General features: G+C 36.7%; 1 protein-coding gene across 4 annotated transcripts in view; it reads left to right on the forward strand.

Moving 5' to 3' along the window:
- Positions 1-21,238, forward strand: part of ANKHD1 (ankyrin repeat and KH domain containing 1) — a 155,643-nt gene that overhangs the window by 36,607 nt on the left and 97,798 nt on the right. For 3 of the 4 annotated variants that reach the window (XM_006866150.1, XM_006866151.1, XM_006866153.1), the window contains exons 2-5: positions 11,649-11,802; positions 16,703-16,859; positions 18,464-18,611; positions 19,325-19,472. In XM_006866150.1, the coding sequence (XP_006866212.1) occupies positions 11,649-11,802; positions 16,703-16,859; positions 18,464-18,611; positions 19,325-19,472 (607 nt within the window). The remainder of the gene's footprint in view (positions 1-11,648; positions 11,803-16,702; positions 16,860-18,463; positions 18,612-19,324; positions 19,473-21,238) is intronic. The other variant, XM_006866152.1, reaches the window with a different exon arrangement.

Here is a 21,238-nt window from a genome sequence, read left to right on the forward strand (position 1 = left end):
CAAATAACCTGTCTGCAAGTTTGGGTGTTCTTGTGCATCTCCCCTCACTTCATATCAGCTGAATGCTTCATTCTCAGCTCTAGCCCTTTGTGGCTATGTCCTTGTCCATGGACTCAGGTGTCCCCAGGTCTCACCACACTTTGGACCAACCAGCCCTTTCTCTTCTCTCTCTCATCTCCAGGTCAGTGGAAGTCTATGGACTGTGGTTGAACTCAGACCATTTCTTCATTGCTGCCTTTCCCCCTCTTCCACTCACCAGTAGACTACTGTGGTCATCAGCAAGCTTACATGCCTCCTCATGTGTTCCCTTTGAGTTTCAGTCTTAGAAGGGAGTTTGTCCTGAAGGAACTTGATTGCTTGCCTTGATGGCTTCCTGTTGAACAGCTTGCTTATTCTTGAAGTAACCAGTCATACTGCCATTTTTGTTTTTTTTTTTCTGATGATCTTTCTTTGAAGATGTATCTTCTGTCACTCTAGCAGTTTCAGGCTGCTCTGCTTTTCCTTTCTAGTGGGAATGTCCCACCTCAGAAGGTTCTGGATGGAGCTCAAGATTCCACCTAAGGTCCTATACTCTGCAAAGGCTCCACACAAGGCCTGTTTCACTGGGCAAGTTCTAGAACCCCTTTTAGGTATTCCAATCAGTTATAGACTAAAGACGGGCTTACAAGTTTTCTGTAATCCTGTTTCCCGACATTGCCTTCTATCCCACTCAAATGTCTATTTTACAATAGTAGGCAAGGAAAACTAACATTCATAAGACAGTCAGGCATCTTAATAATATTTCCCCTCTGTTACCCATTCAGACTATGCCTCGATCCATGTATCACAAAGCCCTGTTCTAAGGTTGATCATACATCACTATTAACCTCTAACCTATTTAGCCCATGCAAACCTGCCTAAGTGCTGCCCTATCTACCCTTGTTCTTCCATCCACATCCCCCTTCTGTATATTGCCCTCCCCAAACCTGAACTATGATGTGTCTATCCCCTAACGTGTGTTCTACTGTCCCCTCCCTTCCACCCCTAGTAGCCAACAAAGATTTTTTTTTCTTTCTTTTAGTATGGGTATCTTTTCTTCAGCTTCATATTTTTAACATTTCCATGTTCTTCTTGGATTTTCATTTTCTTGTTATGTTGTGAAGTATTAATTTTCTTTGAGGTTATTGTATATTCTATTAACTTTTTCCTCCATTTAAAACAGTCTGTTTTACCCTGCAATCTACCTGACCTCTTCATCACCTGGATGTCTATTCTTATATTTTTACCTTCTTTCACATTATAATTGTTTTGATGATAGACTGATCTCCCAGTCTATCATCCTCTGAATTCGTTTTTGTAGTTTTGATCTGTTCTGGACTCTTCCATTTGTGGATTGAGTTCTGGGTGGTGTTGCCACATGTCAATCTCTGGCTGTTGTCTGTTCTTGTTGGTTCTCAGTCCAAAGAACTCCCTTTAGGATGTTTTGAAGCACTGGGTTGACTTGGACAACCTTAGCTTCTGTTTGTCCTGGAATATTTTTATTATACTGTCATATTTGACTGACAGCATTGCTGGATAGACAATTCTTGATTGGTAGGTTTTTCTTTCAGGGTTTTGTATATGTCTCCCCATTGCCTTCTTGTCTGCATGGTTTCTGCAGAAAGATCAGAGCTTAATTTTATTTGCTTACCTTTATAATCGGGCTGCGAACCTGGAAGTCAGCAGTTTGAAACTACCAGCCGCTCCGCGGGAGAAAGATGAGACTTTCTACTCCCATAAGGATTTACACCCTCGGAAACCCTGTACAGGGTCGCTATGGGTTGGAACCGACTTGACGGCACTAAACAACAATACCTTTATAAGTAACACTTCCCCTTTCCCTACCTCCTTTCAGGGTTCTCTCCTTATCTTTGATTTTGGAGAGCTTGATTATGTTATGTCTTGGTGATTTTCTTTTGGGGGTCTATCCTTCCTAGGTTTGTTCAGCTTCTTAAATGCTTATCTTTTCATTTTTCAGGATGTTAGGGAAATTTTCTTTCAGAAGCTCTTCCAACTGTCTCCTCTGTGTTCTTCCATGATTCTTCCTGTTCTGGAATTCTGATAATTCTTGTTATTCCTCTTCGTGTTATCCGACATGAATCTTAGACTTTCTTCAGATTTTCTAATTGTTTTTTTTTCTGCTTGCTCTTCTATCTTAGTAGGATTGAGAGATTTGTCTTCCAACTTGCTGGTTCTGGGTTCCATCTCTCCAATTCTATACTCCTTTGCTCTTTCAGTGTAATGTCCATTTCTCATATTTATTATTAATCATTTGGACCTCTTTTTGCAGGTTTTAAACTGTTTCCAATGTTATTTCTATCTTATCTGATTGTTCCTGTAGCATTTTCCTAACTTCTTCTTTATTTTTCTCATCCTTTCTGTGGAGCATTGAATGCTCCTCAATATCATTCTCCTGAATTTCCAATGGGAAATTCCAAAACCTGCCCTCCTTCCATTGGGAAGTCTAGGTCTACGTGTATCTCATTTGTTTCAGTTATTCTATCTTGTTTCTGAACATGTGCTGACATCTTCAACTGTGTCTTGGGAATCTTCAATAATTAGATAAAGGTATGTTGATGCATTATTAAGCTTTCTGATTGCCTCCAGGTAGATGTGATCAGGAGATGGGCTTCCCTTTTCATTCATTACTCAACTCAGAGTAACTGTAGCAGGTGTTGGCTAACTATCTGTATAGTATATCTGAGGTGTATAGTAGCTGGTATTGGCTCTTGCCTGGATGGTGGGATTTTATAGGGTGTGATTGTAGCTTGGCTGTATGGCCACAATTGCTATCTCTTCTTGGGTAACATAGGGAGAGAAAGAGCCCCCCCCCCCCCCAAGATAAAAGGGGAACCAGAAAAACAATAAATAAAACCACAACAGGGAAAAAACCCAGAGTGGGTACTATAGTCTATAGTTGCAAACAAACAAACAAACAAAATGTAGCAAGATGTGAGTATGACTTTACTGCTCCTTGATCAGCTGGCTGGAGCCATCCTAGGAGACTTTTCCATTTTAAGCAATTCCTGTTGCATCCTCCCCCTTCTTAGATTCTGTGTGCTGTGGTCTTTGCTGAGCAGATCTGTGTGCATACATAGTAGTACCCAACGGAAGCAGGGGCAGGGAGGCATCCTCTTGCTCAGGCACACCCTCTAGTCACCAAGAGTGGAGGTGACAGAGACCAATGAACAGGAAAAAATGTTCACACCTTCATCTCCAATGATTGGTCAGACCTCTGCGGCGTGAGCATTTCTTTGATGCTGCTCCTGCTCTTCCATGCCCAAGATGGCTGCTGTAGCACCTGCTAGCAGCCTCAGATCACAAAATGCCACCTCTCTTGCTTCTGCTACAAATCCCACTAGCAGTAAGCCTTCAATCCTTCTAAATATTCCTCTATATGTAGTTCAGAGTTCTGGGACTGTTCCCTGAACCTGCTTCGTCCCGTATTCTGTGTTACTACTGTCAGAAGTCTGCATTGCGCTTCTCCCTAATCCGCCATCAAGCCAAAACAAGTATTTTTTTGATGGACCATTTTTTCTCTTCCTCTTTTATCCCTATCTCTTTTTGTGACTTAGTCAGAGGTAGATACAGGGTTCTTCAATATTTAGGACTGAAATAAACTTTATTGCTGTTGGAAAACAGTACCACTGTAGGTTTATGTTTGCTGCTAAATGTAGCTACTAGATAAAAGATGCCTTATGCAACTGTATCATCTAGACAGTAAGAAAATTGCCATGATCCTTCGGTTATATTTGAGAAAATATGAAATCTTATGTTAATTTGCATGATGAAGAATAATTCATTGTTGTTGTTAAGTGCCATAAAGTCAGTTTGAACTCATATTGACCCCAAATGGGGTTTCCTAGGAGCGTCTAGTGAGTTTAAACCACTGACCCTGCAATTGAAACAGACTTTTCAGTATGGTGCTTATCCTACAGCACCTATTTTGGGCTTATCCATTATGTTTGTTGATCACAAAGTCTTTTATGTTAAATTAACAGAATTGGCTGTATTAATATCTCTATGTAGCCAAAAATGTTTTCCATTTTGGCTGGCCAGATACATTTTGAGATAATGCTATTACAGTCTGAATTGCAGGAGTATATGTCTCATCTCAACAGGTTTATCAGTTATGATAGTTGATTATTGTCAGATGTAACCCTCCCCAAATTCCCAAAGTAATAGGTATAACTAGATAGGTTTTTTTTTATTCATTGCATATTGAAGTAGACTTACTTTTAAAATTAAGAGAGAATGAGACAAAAGAAATATTGAGTGCTTTTTAGCACATCTAATTGACACAAATGTATTTAACTTAATGTGTATAGTTCTGCATAGTTACAACTCTCATTCTGGGAATTTAAGATTCTTTTCCACAAGTGTGGCTATTAGAAATTTGATCTTGTGAGTCAGCTCTTAAATATAAAATACCTAAAACCACTAGAAAATTCAAGTGAATGTTCATAAAAATACTTTCATTTAGCTTCTTAATAAGTATGATTGTTTTGTTTATGAGTATGATTCTTTTAGTTTGGTATAAAGCACAGGACAAAAGAATTGTAGTTATACAGGATCTCATTCTAAAAATTACGTTTATATAGTGTTTTATTTTCAAATTGCTTTTACCTTCATTACCTCATTTCATCATTGCAATAGGACTATAAAGAGGAGGAGGGGCAGGTATTGTCTTTGCTCATTGAGAATGAAACTGAATGTCAGAAAAGTTGAGTAGTGTGTCTAAAGTCACATGTAGTACTTAGTAGAACTGTCACTTGAACCCAATACTCTTGACCTGTGGTGCAATATTCTTTCCATATGTCTTGGTGCCCAATTAAAACTTGATTTCACTTTAAGACACAGAAGAAATAAACTCAGCAAACTGTCTTACGTGTTACATTTTTTCAAAATTGGGATATAACAATGCTTAAGCTCTCTGAAGATAGGGACACATCTCTACCTTTTGTTTTCCTTTGGAAATCGATTCTTCCCAAACATTTAAGAATGTGTGCTCTTATATATGTGATGTTATTATTACTGACACTAGGAGGACCTTGGTTCTCTTTCTCCCTAATACTGTTAGCCAGGTAGGTAATGAGCAACCTGTTGTTGTTAAGAGCTTTCAAGGTGGTTCTGACTCATAGCAACCCTGTATAGATTTTGAGGAGTGTCTAGTGGGTTTGAACCACCGACTTTGTGACTAGCACTCCATCATTATACCTACAGTGCTACACCAGGATCCCAATGAATTGTCTGCCACCTTTTAAAGGGTCTCATTTAAATCTGCCCACAGATGTTCTTTCTAGCCTGAAGTCATAGTTGTACTGTAGATACCATCTGTTCTTTTTGTTTGTATTGACTTTTAATTGAGATGGAATCCACACACTATAAAATACACCATTTTAAAAGTATACAATTCAGTGGTTTTTAATATAGTCAGTAGGTTGTGGGTAGCCATCACCTCTAATGCCAGTATATTTTCATCAATCAGAAAAGAAACCTCATATCTGCTATCAGTTCCTCCCATTCTCGCCTTCTTTCTTCCCACCTTCCCTGACTAATTTACCTTCTATGGATTTGCCTAGTCTGGACATTTCATATAATGTCTGGAATCATATAATGAATGACCTTGTGTCTTTGGCTTCTTTCACAAATAATGCTTTCATGATTCATCCATGTTATTACATTCATCAGTTCTGGTGTGGCGCTGTAGGAAAAGCACAGGACCGCAATGTTGGTTTGAATGGCAAGGTCAGTTGTTCAAACCTACCAACCACTCTTCAGAAACTGTTTACAGGGTTGCTGTGAGTCGGAACCAACTCAACAGCATTTAACAGCAATAGCAATTCTTCTTTATGGCAGACTAATATTCCATTAGGAGTGCTAGTGCATAGGGGGTTATGCGGTGGGCTAAGCACAATGTCAACAGTTGAAATCCACCAACTGTTCCATAATAGAAAGATGAGGCTTTCTGCTCTTGTAAAGATTTACAGCCTCAGAAAATCCTACGAAGGGTCGCTATGAATCGGCACTGACTCGATAGCATACAACAGCAATATTCCATTGTGTGGAAAGAGCACATTTTGTTTATCCATTGGTCAGTTGATGCACATGTGGATTATTTCTGCTGTTTGCTGTTATGAACATTTGTGTACAAGTTTTTATATTAACATGTTTTTAGTTCTCTTGGGTGTATACTGAGGAGTGGAATTGCTGGGTTCAGTGGTAATTCTGTTTAATTTTTTGAAGAACCACCAAATTGTTTTCCACAATGACTGTATACTTTTACATTCCTACTGGAAACAGATGAGGATCCTTATGGCTTTTTTTTTTTTTACTTTTTGTGTGGATTGAGTGATTAGTTTACATGGTGAACATCAGTTTTACAGTCATTGTTTCATTGCAATGATTATAATCTCCTCCGTATATCATCATTCAACAGTATTTTCTTCTATTCCCTCTGTTTTTATTTTTTGGGGTGGGGTGGGGATATATAGATCCTTATGTTTTTTTGAGAGCAGGCCACTCATCACTTTCCTAATGTATCTCTGTTAGGGATTGAATTGCATCCCTCAGAAATGTGTGTTGTAAATCATAACCTCTTTGCCTGTGGTTAGAGTGCTAATGTGGTGCTGCGGTTAATGCACTGGATTGCATCGTCGGTTTGAATCAAAAGGTCGGTGATTCAAGCTCACCAGTTAGTTGCTCCTTGGAAACCCTATACAGGTTGGCTGTGAATCAGTCCAACTCCATGCCTGTGGTTATAATAGCAATTGGCTATAATATCATTGTTGTATTAATGAGCCAGGATTAGTGTAGGGTGTTGTTTTAGTTAGCGTAGTGGTTACGAATCGGGCTGCGAACCTTAAGGTCAGCGGTTCGAAACTACCAGCTGCACCGCGGGAGAAAGATGAGGCTTTCTACTCCCGTAAAGATTTACACCCTCGGAAACCCTGTACAGGGTCGCTATGGGTCGGAACCGACTCGATGGCACATAACAACAACAACATAACAGAAATTATCAAAATGAATGGCTTTAACAAACAAAATTTTCTCTCAGTTTAGGAGTCCAATTTCAGGGCACCAATTCTAGGGGATGGTTTTCTTTCTCTAGGTCTCTTGATTCTAGGAAGTTCCTACCACAGGGACCCTGACTCCAAAGCATGCACTCTACCCTTGACTCTTCTTTCTTAGTAGTAGTAGCCCCCTGTGATCTTTGCTTACCTGTTTAATCTCTTTTACATTTCAATAGAGAAGAGATTGGGTCAAAATATACTGAATACTACAGATTGCATCCTGCCTCATTAATATAATAGCTACTACATGTTGGACTACTAACTGCAAGGTCAGCAATTTAAATCTACCTGTTGTTCCTTGAGAGAAAGATGAGGCTTTCTGCTCTCATAGAGATTTACAACTTTGGAAACTCTATATAGGGATACAGAGTTGGAACCAACTCTATGACACATCACTAATCCTGACTTATTAGAATCATAGAGGTTAGGATTTATAACACAGAGCATATTACATCAGATCACAAATGAAAGGATAATTACATAATACTGAGTATCATGGCTAGCCAAGTTGATATACGATGGGAGAGGGGGTGCAATTCAGTCGAAATGCCTTATAAGATTTTAGATCAGAGATGAGGTAAGAGAGACGCCACATGAAGACTGCCATAAGCAGAAACTCAGAAGTTGGCACCCTAAATTGAGACTTTTAGCCTCCTAAACTGAGAAAATAAATTTGTTTGTCAAAGCTATCCACTTTTAGTATTTCTGTTATAGTGACAGTAGAATAACACTGGACTGTGAACCACAAGGTTGGTGGTTTGAACTCCAGAGAAAAAACATGAAGCATTCTGCTCCTGCAAAGATTTACAGTCTCAGAAACCCTATACAGGGTTGCTATGAGTTGGAACTAACTCAACAGCACTTAACAACAACAGTGAATAACTAAGGCAATCTCTAAACTCATTTTTTATGTCATTTCCTTCCTCTTTTGCTCACCTCCACCCCCATGTCAGACAGACTGTCTTGAATTTTTGTGTAGCCTTCAAAGTCTAACTCAAATGCTACTTCGTGTAGAAAGTTTTCAGCTTGTGCTGAAAGCACTGTCTTCCTCCTGAATGCATATATTGTTGTTGTGTGCCCACAAATAAACTCTGACTCACAGTGACCCTGTAGGATAGAGAAGAACTGTCCCATAGTTTCCTAAGCTGTGATAGGTATTAATCTGATAATCACAAGGTTGATGGTTCAAACCCACCAGCTGCTCTGCAGGAAAAACATGAGGTTGTTTACTCCTGTAAAGATTTTATAGTCTCAGAAACCCTACATAGAGTTGCTATGAATCAGAATTGACTTGATGGCAGTGGGTTTGGTTTGGGCTGGTTAATCTTTATGGGAGCAGTTCACTAGGTTTTCTCTTCCTGTGGGGCCACTAGGAGGTTCAAACCCTTTTTATTAAACCTTTTGGCTAACCTTGCACCACCATAGTTGTATCATTTATTTCTCTTTGGGGACTTTTAATTTTTTTAACTTCTTAGAGTGAACTAGAGTCCTAGTGTAGTGCTGTGGGTTAATATGCTGGACTGCAAGGTAAGTTTGAACAGCAAGGTTGGTGGTTCAAGCTTACCAGCCACACCTCGAAAACCATATTCAGAGTTGCTATGAGTCGGAACCGATTGGACGGCACTTAACAATGTGAGCAATGTGAACTGGGTGAAGGTTTACAGAGCAGATGATCAGTTTTACATTCAATAGTCCATATAGATTTTATTTCATCTCATTGATTGCAATTCCCTCAATGTTACATCAGTTATCCCACTTCCTCCTGCTGCTTTCTGTTTCCATTCCTCTGCCTTCTCTTCAAGCCCTTCTGATCTTTGTCATTGGGTAGATGCTGCCCTTTTGGTCTCAGGTGGTTAAACATTTCCTCCCCCCCCCCCACTCTATCCAAAATCTTCTATGCTATCCTTTTCAGAGCAGTTGGTAATGTTAGCTGGACACTGTATAGTTTATCTGGTGTCAGGGTTGTGGAGACTGAAATTTGTGTGGTTTGTTCTTCTGGTTTTATTCTTCTGGTTTTAGGGTTGTTGAGACTGATGGTCACATAGTCTGTTAGCCATTGGAATAATTGTTTCCATGTGTTTTTGATTTTCATTACTCTTCTTTCCTCTAGATAGGGAGAGGGACCAATAGTTGCACCTTGGCTGCTCACAAGCTTTTTTTTTTTTTTTTTAAAGGTTTTTATTGTGAATTGAGTGATAGTTTACATGAGAGAACATCGGTTATACACTCATCATTTCATTGCAATGTTACAATTGCCTCTGTGCGTCATCATTCAACAGTATTTCCTTCTATTCCCTCTGTTTTGTTTTTTTTTGCAATGTACATAAAAACACTCAGGAATATATAATCATTTAAGCAACTAAAGGACACATTCTGCAAGCCTGCCTCCTGGCCACTAGCACACAGCCTTTGTCTTTCCATGAGTCTAGAGTCCTCAGCTGCTCTGTCTTTCCATGTCCTCATCTCTGCCACCATCTCTGGTGCCACTGCTTCTCTGGATAGGGTCCCACATTCCTTTCGTGCTCACAAGCTTTTAAGACCCCAGTCACTACTCACCCAAGTAGGATGTAGAACATTGTCTTTGTGGACTATGTTGTGCCAGTTGACCTTGGTGTCTTTGGGACCTTTTAAAATAGTTGTTGGGATCTTTGTCTTGTTTTTTTACTGCATTTTAAATATTTTCATGATGCTTTGTATATAACAGGTCTTCAGGATATATGGGACATGAATGGTAAACAATTGGAAATCTTTAACTCAGACTTTGAAAATGTTACATATAATAGTCAACATGTAGTTGTGTCCAAAATATGTGTAATACCGCAGCAGACCAGTGCATTCTCTAAATTATAAACATACCTAAATACCACTTTAATAAAAAGTTACAGAATTTTCCCACTGGAGTGATAGTTTCATCTCTCCTCCCAAATGGCAGGGATGTTTATCTGCAAATACCTAAGTAATATCTTGGGCTTGTAACAAGCTCTTTGATGTACAAGTAGTTACCTTTCAAGGTAATTTAACAGTTGTTAATCTACATTTATCTATTGGCTTGGATCTAGCATGGCATCTTTTTCTATAAATTCGTATTAAAGAAACAACTGCAACATAGTGTATGGCTGAATGTTATTAGTTCTGAGGTTAATGATCTGTAATGAAAAGTTGTAATCTATCAATAAATAATAAAATAGATCCAAAATCATCTTAATTTTACTGTCTTTCTAAGGATATCTTTATTTGGTATCCACTGTGAAAACTGATGACTAACTAGCCAATATGTTAAATCATGTATCCCAGGTGCTTTGACCCCTTTGTTTATAAATATACAAGGTAGTATAACCTAGTGGTTAAGAGCATGGATTCTGTAGGTATATGGCCTGGGTTTGAAACCTGACTTTGCCATTTATTAGCTGTTTGACCTTGGAGAAGTACTTAAACTTTCCATTCCTGTTTTCTTATTTATCTACAAAGATGTTAACTTCCTAGGCTATACATATTTACATATTATAGACATACTTAGCTCTATTAGTATGTACACATGGATATATATATATGGGTACTACATATTTTCATATTTACATACACATATTATAAAAGGATCTCTGGTAGCATAGTGGTTACAAGTTGGGCTGCTAATCTCACGGTCAGCAGTTCAAAACTACCAGCATGTAATTTTAAAACTTTTTATTGTAGTCTTGGTAAAAATTTACAGAAAAAAATCATTTTCTATTCAACAATGTATACAGATTTTATTTTGTGACATTGATTTCAATCCCCTCAGTGTTTAGATAAATTTTTAAAGGATAGATTTCTTAAAATGGAATTAATGGGACAAAGAGTGTGAGCTTTTTAAAATATTGTGATACACATTTCTAAATTGCTTCCTAGGAAAGTTGTACATATTTTATTTGTTAAGAATTGAAAATTCATTTTAAGTTAACTTGATTTGTAATTGGAGGATAGCGTATTTATGTTCTTCAGTTGCTTTTGCTTATACATTCATTGGATTTCAACAAGTTTTTGTTAAAAGCCTATTATGTACTAGGTCTTCTTAAAGCAAGGTAGAGCAGTGAACTAACAGGCATAGTTCCTAACCTTATGGAGCTTTCGTTTTTATTAGGCTCTAGATATTTGACAGTGAATTAAATCAACTTTCTTTTATTCATGGGTCAGAATTTAATAAATTGTTTAGAGGAAAGAACAAACTATGCCTTAATAGCCTATTTATACTGCAAAGTATTTTTATTACCAGGTTTTACACATGTTTCTAGGAAATGTGTTCATGTATTTATTTCACTTAAAAAAATACATTGTTTTTCAGGCTGTGTGCTAGTCATAGGATATTTTAGCCTAGTGTCTAGTTATAGTTTAGTCGTGTCTGAAGATATGCAGATAATTGAGCTGCTCTCTCAGAGTCCCTTCCCAATGCCCCATGTTTCTTTGCTAGCTTATTTGGTTAAATTTAAATTCTAAATCAGAAGAGATATCACCTTAAATTGAAATTATTCTAACCATACTGATCTCAGCTTCATGGATATTGCATCTCTAATTCATAAACAGGTTGAATCATTTATTTTGGACCAAGAAGATCTGGATAACCCAGTGCTTAAAACAACATCAGAGATATTCTTATCCAGTACTGCAGAAGGAGCAGACTTACGCACTGTGGATCCAGAGACACAGGCACGGCTAGAAGCATTGCTAGAAGCAGCAGGTACTTTATTTTTTGTTTTCTCTTATTCATTTCTTTAGAAGTCTAGAACTCTCAACAAGATTATACAGGTGTACAAAAGAGCTCTAGTAGCGTAGTGGTTACGAATTGGGCTGCGAACTGCAAGGTCAGCAGTTCGAAACTACCAGCTGTTCCGCAGGAGAAAGATGAGGTGTTCTGCTCCTGTAAAGGTTTACAGCCTCAGAAAACCTGTACTGGGTCACTATGAGTCAGAACCGACTCCACGGCACATAACCACCACCACCACCCAAATACTATACAAAACTTGAAATCTTGGTACAATTTATTATAATTTTTATTTCCTAAATATCCACATATTTATTTCATATTAAAAAGATTCTTTTTTAAACATTTTCATATTTTTAATATTTCATATTAAAAAGATTCTTTTTTAAACATTTTCAGTGAGTGATTTTTTTGGCTCAACCTCTTTGTTATTGTTGAGATATTAGATTTTCATCTAGTTATCAAGGAAAACATAAAATAATATGAGGGATAAATTTAGTTCATCAAATTTTGAATATTTTAAGTGACTTAGCAAACTCTCCATGTGATTACTTACTTATTCACTTTAATTTATGTGTAGCTTAAGAGTACAAACCCACCCAACATTCATCGGAAATACTATACAGGGTCGCTCTGAGTTGGAACCGACTTGATGGCACTTTACAACAGCAACAACTTATTTGTAAGTTGCTATTTTTTTCCTTTAAAAGAAAACAAAACAGTTGCCATCAAAGTCAGTTCTGACTCATAGTGATCCCATATGTGTCAGAGTACAATTGTTGCATAGGTTTTTTTTTTTTGCGTAGGGTTTTTAATGACTGATTTTCCAGAAGAATAGCACCAGGCCGTCTTGATGTACCTCTGGGTGAACTCAAACAGCCAACTTTTTTGTTAGACGCCAAGTGTGTTAATTGTTTGCACCACCAGGGACTCAGGTTTTTTACTTATTTAAATATAAAAACAGATGAAAATTTTGCTAAAGCATGTACCAACTTAACTTCTTGTTCTGAAATAGCAGAAATGCATTTACTATTTTTTACTGTATAGCCTGCTTATTATTTTCATTATACTGTAATGAAAGCCATTCACAACTCCTAAAATAATTTTAAGAAAGAAGTTAACTTTTTCTTATTTTTATATATGGCATTTGCCATATGTTCACGTTGTTTGACACTGCCTTTATCTATGTATAAATATATGTGAATACATATTATACACATAAGAATTTAAACTAGAAGAATTTATAGCTTATTTTCTTAAACTGTGCCTCAAAACTTGCATGTTAAAATACAGATAATTTAAAATAAGTTTTAAAATCATAGAAAATTTTACTAAGTCTGTTGAGTACTTTAATTACAGTATTAAAAAGATACTTCTTATAAGTTTCCCAGTAATAATTCAGAGTTTTGCAGCATAAGGCTCCTGAAATGAGAATACCAGGTCACCTTCTAATTTTTTTTCCCCTTTGCTGTGAACTTTACACTTACAGTAAGTCCCCAGTACTGATAACTTGTCCTTAAATGTTATGTAAAATTAGTTCTCATTTTGAAAGATTGAACCAATACCTACTCACAATAAATTCTTCATCACATTTACTTTCACTTGTACAAGTTCAGCTTTTAAATCTATTAAAAATAACTGGAGGCTTTTCTTGAGGTAAACCAAAAAAATAAATAAATAAACTCACTGCCTTCTGACTAATTGCAAATCATAGTGACTCTATAGGACAGAGTAGAACCTCCCTATTAGAGTTTCCAAAGCTATAAATTTTCACGGAAGCAGAGTACCTCATCTTTCTCCCACAGTAGGTCTTCTAGATTCAAACCATTGACTTTTCTGTTAGCAGCCCAACATATGATCTACTGAGCTACCAAGGTTGCAGTCAATTCTGACTCTTACCGACCTTATGAAAAAAGACCCACTGCCATCAAGTGGATTACGACTCATTGCAACCCTGTAGGAAAGAGTTGTATTGCTCTATAGTGTTTCCAAGGCTGTAAATCTTTATGTTCCAAGGGAGAAAGATGAGACAGTGTGCTTCCGAAAAGGTTTGTAGACTCAGAACCTCAAAGGGTTAGTTATCCTCTGCCCCATAGGCTCTCTATGAGTGGGAATTGACTTGCTGGCAGTGAGGTTGTTGGTGTTGTCATTGGTCCCTAAAATTTTGCACTAGTTCCTAAGAGCGCCTCAAGCTTCAATCTGAATTTTTTTTGGTCATGCTCATAAATGAAACTTTAATATTATAGTTTGCATTCATGTTTAGATTGGTAGCGCTTTATACAAAATTTTTTTAATGCTAGAAATCTATTGGCTGGTGTTTCAGGGATAATTTCCCATGTTTTCATTTTGTATTAATTTTATTTATGATGGCTTTAATTGGAATGAAGGTTTTACTGAAACTAAAAATTTTACTATAAAATGTATCAGTCTTTTACTTCTTGGTTTTTAGAGATTTGTGTTATGCTTAGAAGTCTTCCCTGCATTGTTGTTGTTGTTCATATATGCTGTTGAGTCAGATCCGACTCATAGTGACCCTGTAAAGGATTTTCAAGGAATGGCTGGTAGGTTTGACCTTGCAGTCTAGTGCCACATTAGTATTAAAAAAATACTATATAATCAATTTTTTTAAAAAATGGTTTTATTTTTTGCATTTAGCTCTTATAGCTTTCTAGTATTATTTTTTGAATGATGTGAATTAGGAGTATTACTTTGTTTCTTCTTAAATGGATAGCCAATTTCTGAACAATGTTTATTGAATTAGTCCTTCTGCCCTTACTGATTTGAAATGCCACCTTTATTATAAATTCAATTCACAAATTATTCATGGTCCTTTTTTTTGTTTGTTTGTTTTAACAAATACCACACTGTGATTTGCTTTGTTGTTAAGTGCCATTGAGTTGGGTCCAACTCTAGTGACCCAGTATAGGGTTTCTGAGAATGACTGGTATATTTGGACTGCTGACCTTGTAGTTACCAGTTCACTGTTTATCCTTCAGTGCCACATCAGGGCTCTGTGAATTGCATAGCATCATTATACTCACACATTTGATATTTTAATAAGCAAGTCTTATCTTCCTTTGTTCTTTGTTATTCTGCAAAGTTTAATTTATTATTGTCTCTCACTTTTCAGCATTAAAAAGGTTTTATCAACTAAATTTTCGGTCATACTGATCCACTGATTTATTAAAACTAAAAATTTTAATGAGAATATATTTTAAACAACTTTTTATTGTGATTGGGTGAAGGTTTACAGATCAGCTTTCCATTAAACAGTTCATACACATTTTGTCATATTTCATTGATTGTAATCACCACAATGTAACATCACTTATTCCGCTTCCTCCCTAGGTTTCCTGTTCCCATTCCTCTTTTCTTTCTACCCTTTCTGAACTTTGTCCTTAGGTAAATGCTGCCCTTTTGATCTCAAATGGTTGATTATTCTAAAGCGTATTATCCCCTAGTATTATTCCTCCTCTTATGTTGTTGTTAAACCCTGTAAGGGTTTCTGAGGCTGTAAATCTTTACGGGAGCAGAAAGCCTCATCTTTCTCCCGTGGAACAGTTGGTAGTTTCAAACTGCTGACCCTGAGGTTCACAGCCCGATTCGTAACCACTATGCTACCAGAGCTCCTTATAGATCTGTCTATTGCTTGGCTGAAAATTGGGCCATGAGTATGAGTTAATTTCCAGACCTGAAAGGTCTTGGGGGTTCCATCAGTCTCTATCCAACCTGTAAACCCGGTCTTTTTTTTTTCATATTGCATTTTATTCCACAATTTTGGACTTTAAGCTCCTTAAGGATAGGAAGTATACCTTTTTTTTCCCCCCTAATGTCTAGCATTTTATAAGCATGTTGTTGTTGTTGTTGTTAAGTGCCGTCGAGTCGGTTCTGACCCATAGCGACCCTGTACAGGGTTTCCGAGGGTGTAAATCCTTACGGGAGTAGAAAGCCTCATCTTTCTCCCGTTATAAGCATGTAGTAAATACTAAATATAAAAATTAACTTATTTTAATTTAAAATGGTGCTACAGAAGATGTTTTTATTTATTTAAGTTTTTGTTGTGAATTGAGTGAAAGTTTACAGGGCAGATCATCTTTTTACATTCAACAAATCATACACCTTGTTTCATTACAATGATTGTAATCCCCTCCATGTACCATCAGATAACAGCATTTCTCTCTATTTTACTTAGCTCTTTTTTAAACACTCAGGCATATATTATAATTTACACCACCAAAGGGCACATTCTGCAAGTCTGCCTCCTGGCTGCCAGCTCTCAGTTCCTAGAGAAGATGGTTTTAAGTAGATATTTGACAAAAGGAGAAAACTACTAGATTGCTTGTTAAAATATTATAGATTATCCCCCTTTATTACTACTGTATAGAGTACAGACAAATATGATCTATACTGGAGATCTTACGGCATGACTGTGGACTTTGAAAGAAATCTCATTCATTTGATATAATTGTTGTTGTTAAGTGCCATTGAGTTGGTTCCGACCCATAATGACCCTGTGTAGGGTTTCCAAGGAGTGGCTGGTGAGCTTGAACCACTGACCTTGCAGTTCAAACCAACTTCACAGTCCAGCACATTAACCCACAGCACCACACCAGGACTCCACTTTGATACAATGAGCATCATATTTAATCACATTTGGAATTAGGCAGGGGGGAAATGAATGTTATGCATATTATAAAGATGAAAGACTGGGGTGATTGATTATGCTATGAGTCTTTTGACATTAGTGGCAGCATTGAAATGATCAGTATTTATATATGAAAAATATGCTATTTCTTTGCAGTAGATAAAATGTTTAGAAATGTAATTACATTTTGCACTTGTATGCTTTTTCCTGATTGATTGACACACACTGAAGGAATTGGCAAATTGTCAACAGCTGATGGTAAAGCATTTGCGGATCCTGAGGTACTTCGGAGACTGACATCTTCAGTAAGCTGTGCACTGGATGAAGCTGCTGCTGCACTGACACGAATGAGAGCAGAAAACAGCCACAATGCAGGACAAGTAGACACGTATGTGTTTAATTACTGTTGCTGGGTGTTAGACATTTTACTGAGTAAATTTTTGGGAAGTAGCTGAGTTTATTCAAATATATCTTTTGGAGTATCTTACAATGTTACCTACATAAATGGATATATAATATTTAAATATATACATAAATGTATCTATCATGTTAAGTGGTTGTTGTTGTTGTTAAGTGCTGTCGGACTGGTTCCAATTCATAGCGACCCTGTATAGGTCTGACCCATAACGACCCTGTATAGGGTTTCCAACGAGCAGCTGGTGAGCTTGAACCTCTGACCATGCAGAGGGGCTGGTGAGCTTGAACTGCTGACATTGCGATTCAAACCAACTTTTTGGTCCAGCACATTATCCTGTAGTGCTACACCAGGACTCCATCATATTAAGTAGATATCTTGTTATTGTTAGGTGCCATCAGTACTGACTCATAGCGACCCTATGTTCAACAGAAGGAAGCACTGCCTGATCCTGGGCCACCTCACTATTGTTGCCACGCTTGAGCCCATTGATACTGAAGTAGATATCTATAGATAGTATATTTTATTCTTGCATTCAACTCATATTTATTTAGCATTCTTGAAGAATATAGTATACTAAAGACTGTGAGAAATCCAAACTTAAAAAAAATTTAGTTTGTATTTTGAAGGAAGTTGACTTATTCTCCGGGTTATAGTAATAAACTCTTAACCTGACTGCTTGCATAGTCATAAATGAACTGGATTGCTAATGCAATAATCTCATATACTTGAGAGCTTGTTAGAAATAGAGAATCAGTCCCATTTCAGACCTACTGACTCAGAATCTGCATTTTATCAAGAAACTCAGGTGATTTGTGTACATTTAAAATTTGAGAATCACCTATTTCTTAATCACTCTGCAGTAAAATTGTTCACTTAGATTTTCACCTTCAGTATTGTTGTTGTATTGTTAAGTGCCATTGAGTCAATTCTGACCCATAACGACCCTGTATAGGGTTTCCAAGGAGCAGCTGGTGAGCTTGAACCACTGACCTTGCAGTTCAAACGACTTAGCAGTCTGAGACATTAGCCCACAGCGCCACACCAGGACTCCATTGTGTTGTTAAGTGCTGTCAAATTGGTTCCTACTCACAGCGACCCTATATAGGGCTTCCAAAGAGCAGCTGGTAGCCTTGAACTGTGAACTTGTGGTGCTGATCCTGCAGCGCCATACCAGGATAAAATTTTAAGTCCAATGTTAATTTTTAATCAAGTTCTATGATAAAAGTTTGTTAAGGAGACACTAATAGAGTTTAAAATCTTGTGCATCTGAAAGACCAAAGCAAAACAAAAACCCAAACCACTCTGACTCTTATGCTTAAAAAATTTATATTTAAACTTTAACATATCAGTATATTAGAACATTTTGAAAGATGATGATGACAGTTTTTTCATGTTCACTTATTTCCATGTATGACTTGTTGATATACATGAATAATTAGGGAGTTGCAAACAAGATGCTTAGTATATTAGCATTTACTTATGTATGGATTAACTCTTTGTATAAAATGCAATTTATTATCATAGTACTCTACATCTTTCTGTGTCAGTTAATTGACAAATGGTTTTGTTTGCAGTCGCAGTTTGGCAGAAGCTTGTTCAGATGGGGATGTGAATGCTGTTCGCAAATTGCTAGATGAAGGCAGAAGTGTAAATGAACATACAGAAGAAGGAGAGAGTCTGCTGTGCTTAGCTTGTTCTGCAGGGTATTACGAATTAGCACAAGTAAGTAGAAATAATTTTTACTGCTTAACTGCAGAAGGGTTTTGATATATATTTTTGTCACTTAAAAAAAAATTATAATAAGAGGCCAGGTCCTTTCTCCTGTTTCCTTTATGACAGTAGGCAAAATAGAAACAGATGAACAATTAATTTTGTTGTCTGTACATGCAGCTGGGTATGCTCCATTTTTTTTGTTTTTTTTTGCCATTTGAGACTTACTCATGGCTAATTCTAATGAATACAGAACACATAAAAATAGTAATCATGTTTTAAACTTGTCTTTAGAAATGATACGTTAACTGTAATACATAAACTGTAATGGAGAGTAGTTTATTTTCATAGGATCTGAGCTTTTACAATTCTTTTCATTTTTTTCAGTTAGAGGAGTAATGGGAAATAGTCATGTTTTCAGCAGTTATTTTATCTCTCGGTAGTATAGTGCTGCTGTCTTGCAAAACTATCTCAAGCATAACACATTTTTTATAAGAGTAGTTAAAATAGGATAATGAATGTGATTATCTACTTATGTTATGGTATTATAAAATATAGCATTTAACCTGGCATTTTGAGCAGTGAACGCTGGCATACTTTCCCAATGATTCCTTTTGATTTGTCCGCACATTGATTCTAAAAGATTATCTTCCTACATTCAGTATTCTTTAGAAATATTAATAATACGAGTAACAATTTATCCCTAATGTATGTGTGTTTCCAAGGTATTGCTTGCTATGCATGCTAATGTTGAAGATCGAGGGAATAAAGGAGACATAACTCCCCTAATGGCAGCTTCCAGTGGGGGCTATTTAGATATTGTGAAATTACTACTTCTTCATGATGCAGATGTCAACTCCCAGTCTGCAACAGGTATGTAGAGAATGGTTTGTTAATTGAAGAAAGATAATGTAACTTTTGAGATAAAAATTTGATTCTAAGGAAAACCAGTTATAAGCCTACAGAAAAACCTTAGCCCTTTGTGTAGAATCATCGAGTAAAATATAGATTTGTTTGATACACCCAAAAGTCTTTTAAAAAATAGATTATATTTTGTCAAGATTGACAGTTTTTCTGCTCAGGACAGAAATTTATTTTTTGCCACATGATATGTGGCACATTAAAATAATAACTAGTTGTCTCTGACAGTGATCCCATGTATGTCAGAGTAAAGCTGTGCTCTATACTTTTTCAGTGGCTGATTTTTCATAAGTAGGTACCCAGATTTTTCTTCAAGGTGTCTCTGGGTGGACTCCAGCATCCAACATATTGGTCAGCAGCCAAGTGTGTTGCAACCACCCAGGATGTCTATGTGATGCATATAGAGGTAAAATTATGAACTGTACTACCTAATTGTTTTCCCATTTAAATATAATTCCCTTGACTTTAAATTATAGATTACTTTAAAAGGGGTTTTTAGTCAGATGTACTGAATATGTTTACTAATAAGATATTCTTTTGGCAGCATAGAACTTCTCTAGTAGGTCTACTCTTTCAGCTATTTATGCTTCTCAGAATCCTAGGCAAGAGGAACCTTTGTCTCATGTCTGCAGTTACAGGTTTAGTTTGGTAGTGAGTTTCCTTGGACTCAATTTATACAACTGTAAAGCATATGGTTTAAAACATGTTTTCAATAATGAAAGCATGTTAATTTTCCATTCTATTAAACAAATGTTAAATGTAGCTTAATTGATTTTTTAAATAAACAAGTCTCCCTACAAAGCATTTTGGGCTATTTTGCTGACCTCTTTGTTTTGTTGTAGTATGCACAGTTTTCGAGAGGGTAGAATGGTTGATTTCTGAACAAATTGCATTCAGAAATGACAGGTTTCTTACTGAGTCTTTAAAACAATCCTCTTTAGTCCCTTACTGTTGAATGATTAAACCACCTCCCCACATCTTTTAACAAATAAAATGTGATGCTGCAACATGGATGAACCTTGAAAACATTATGTTGAATGAAATAAGTTAGTCCCAAAAGAAAACAAATGTCAAATGTTATGTGATCTCACATAAATAAAGTACCTAGGATAAAATCTATAGATATCAAAGTTTTTAATAGTGGTTACCCTGGGTAACCAAGGAGCTCTGGTAGCGTAGTGGTTACAAATTGGGCTGCTAACCTCAAGGTCAACAGTTTGAAACTAGCAGCTGTTCTGCAGGAGAAAGATGAGGCTATCTGTTCCAGTAAAGATTTACAGCCTTGGAAACCTTGTACAGGATTTTGGAACTGACCCTACTGCACCCCACCACCCTGGGTGGCCAGGAGATAGGGGGAAAGGGGAAATTAATGTTCAGGATTCATTGGGTTCTTCTGTTTATTGTGATAGAAAATTCGACAATGGATACTGGTGATGGTTGCATATGAAAGTTGCATATTATGATGTGACTGAATTGTACATGTGACAAAAATGTTGAATTGGCATTGGTATGTTATCTATATTTTTACAGTAATAGAAAAGAGAAAAAAAAATCAGGAAAGAAACAAATGGCAAACTACGTGGTAATGATCTTTTAAAGAAAATTTGTTGGGGGTAAATGTGTATGTATATATGTCTTGCTGGGTCCAGCTATAAATGTAGGTTAAATATATGTATCATTAGGAAAATGTACTAAAAAAGAGATTTGTTGTTGTTGTT

This window comes from Chrysochloris asiatica, unplaced genomic scaffold, assembly GCF_000296735.1.
Source record: "Chrysochloris asiatica unplaced genomic scaffold, ChrAsi1.0 scaffold00087, whole genome shotgun sequence".
NCBI lineage: Eukaryota > Metazoa > Chordata > Mammalia > Afrosoricida > Chrysochloridae > Chrysochloris > Chrysochloris asiatica.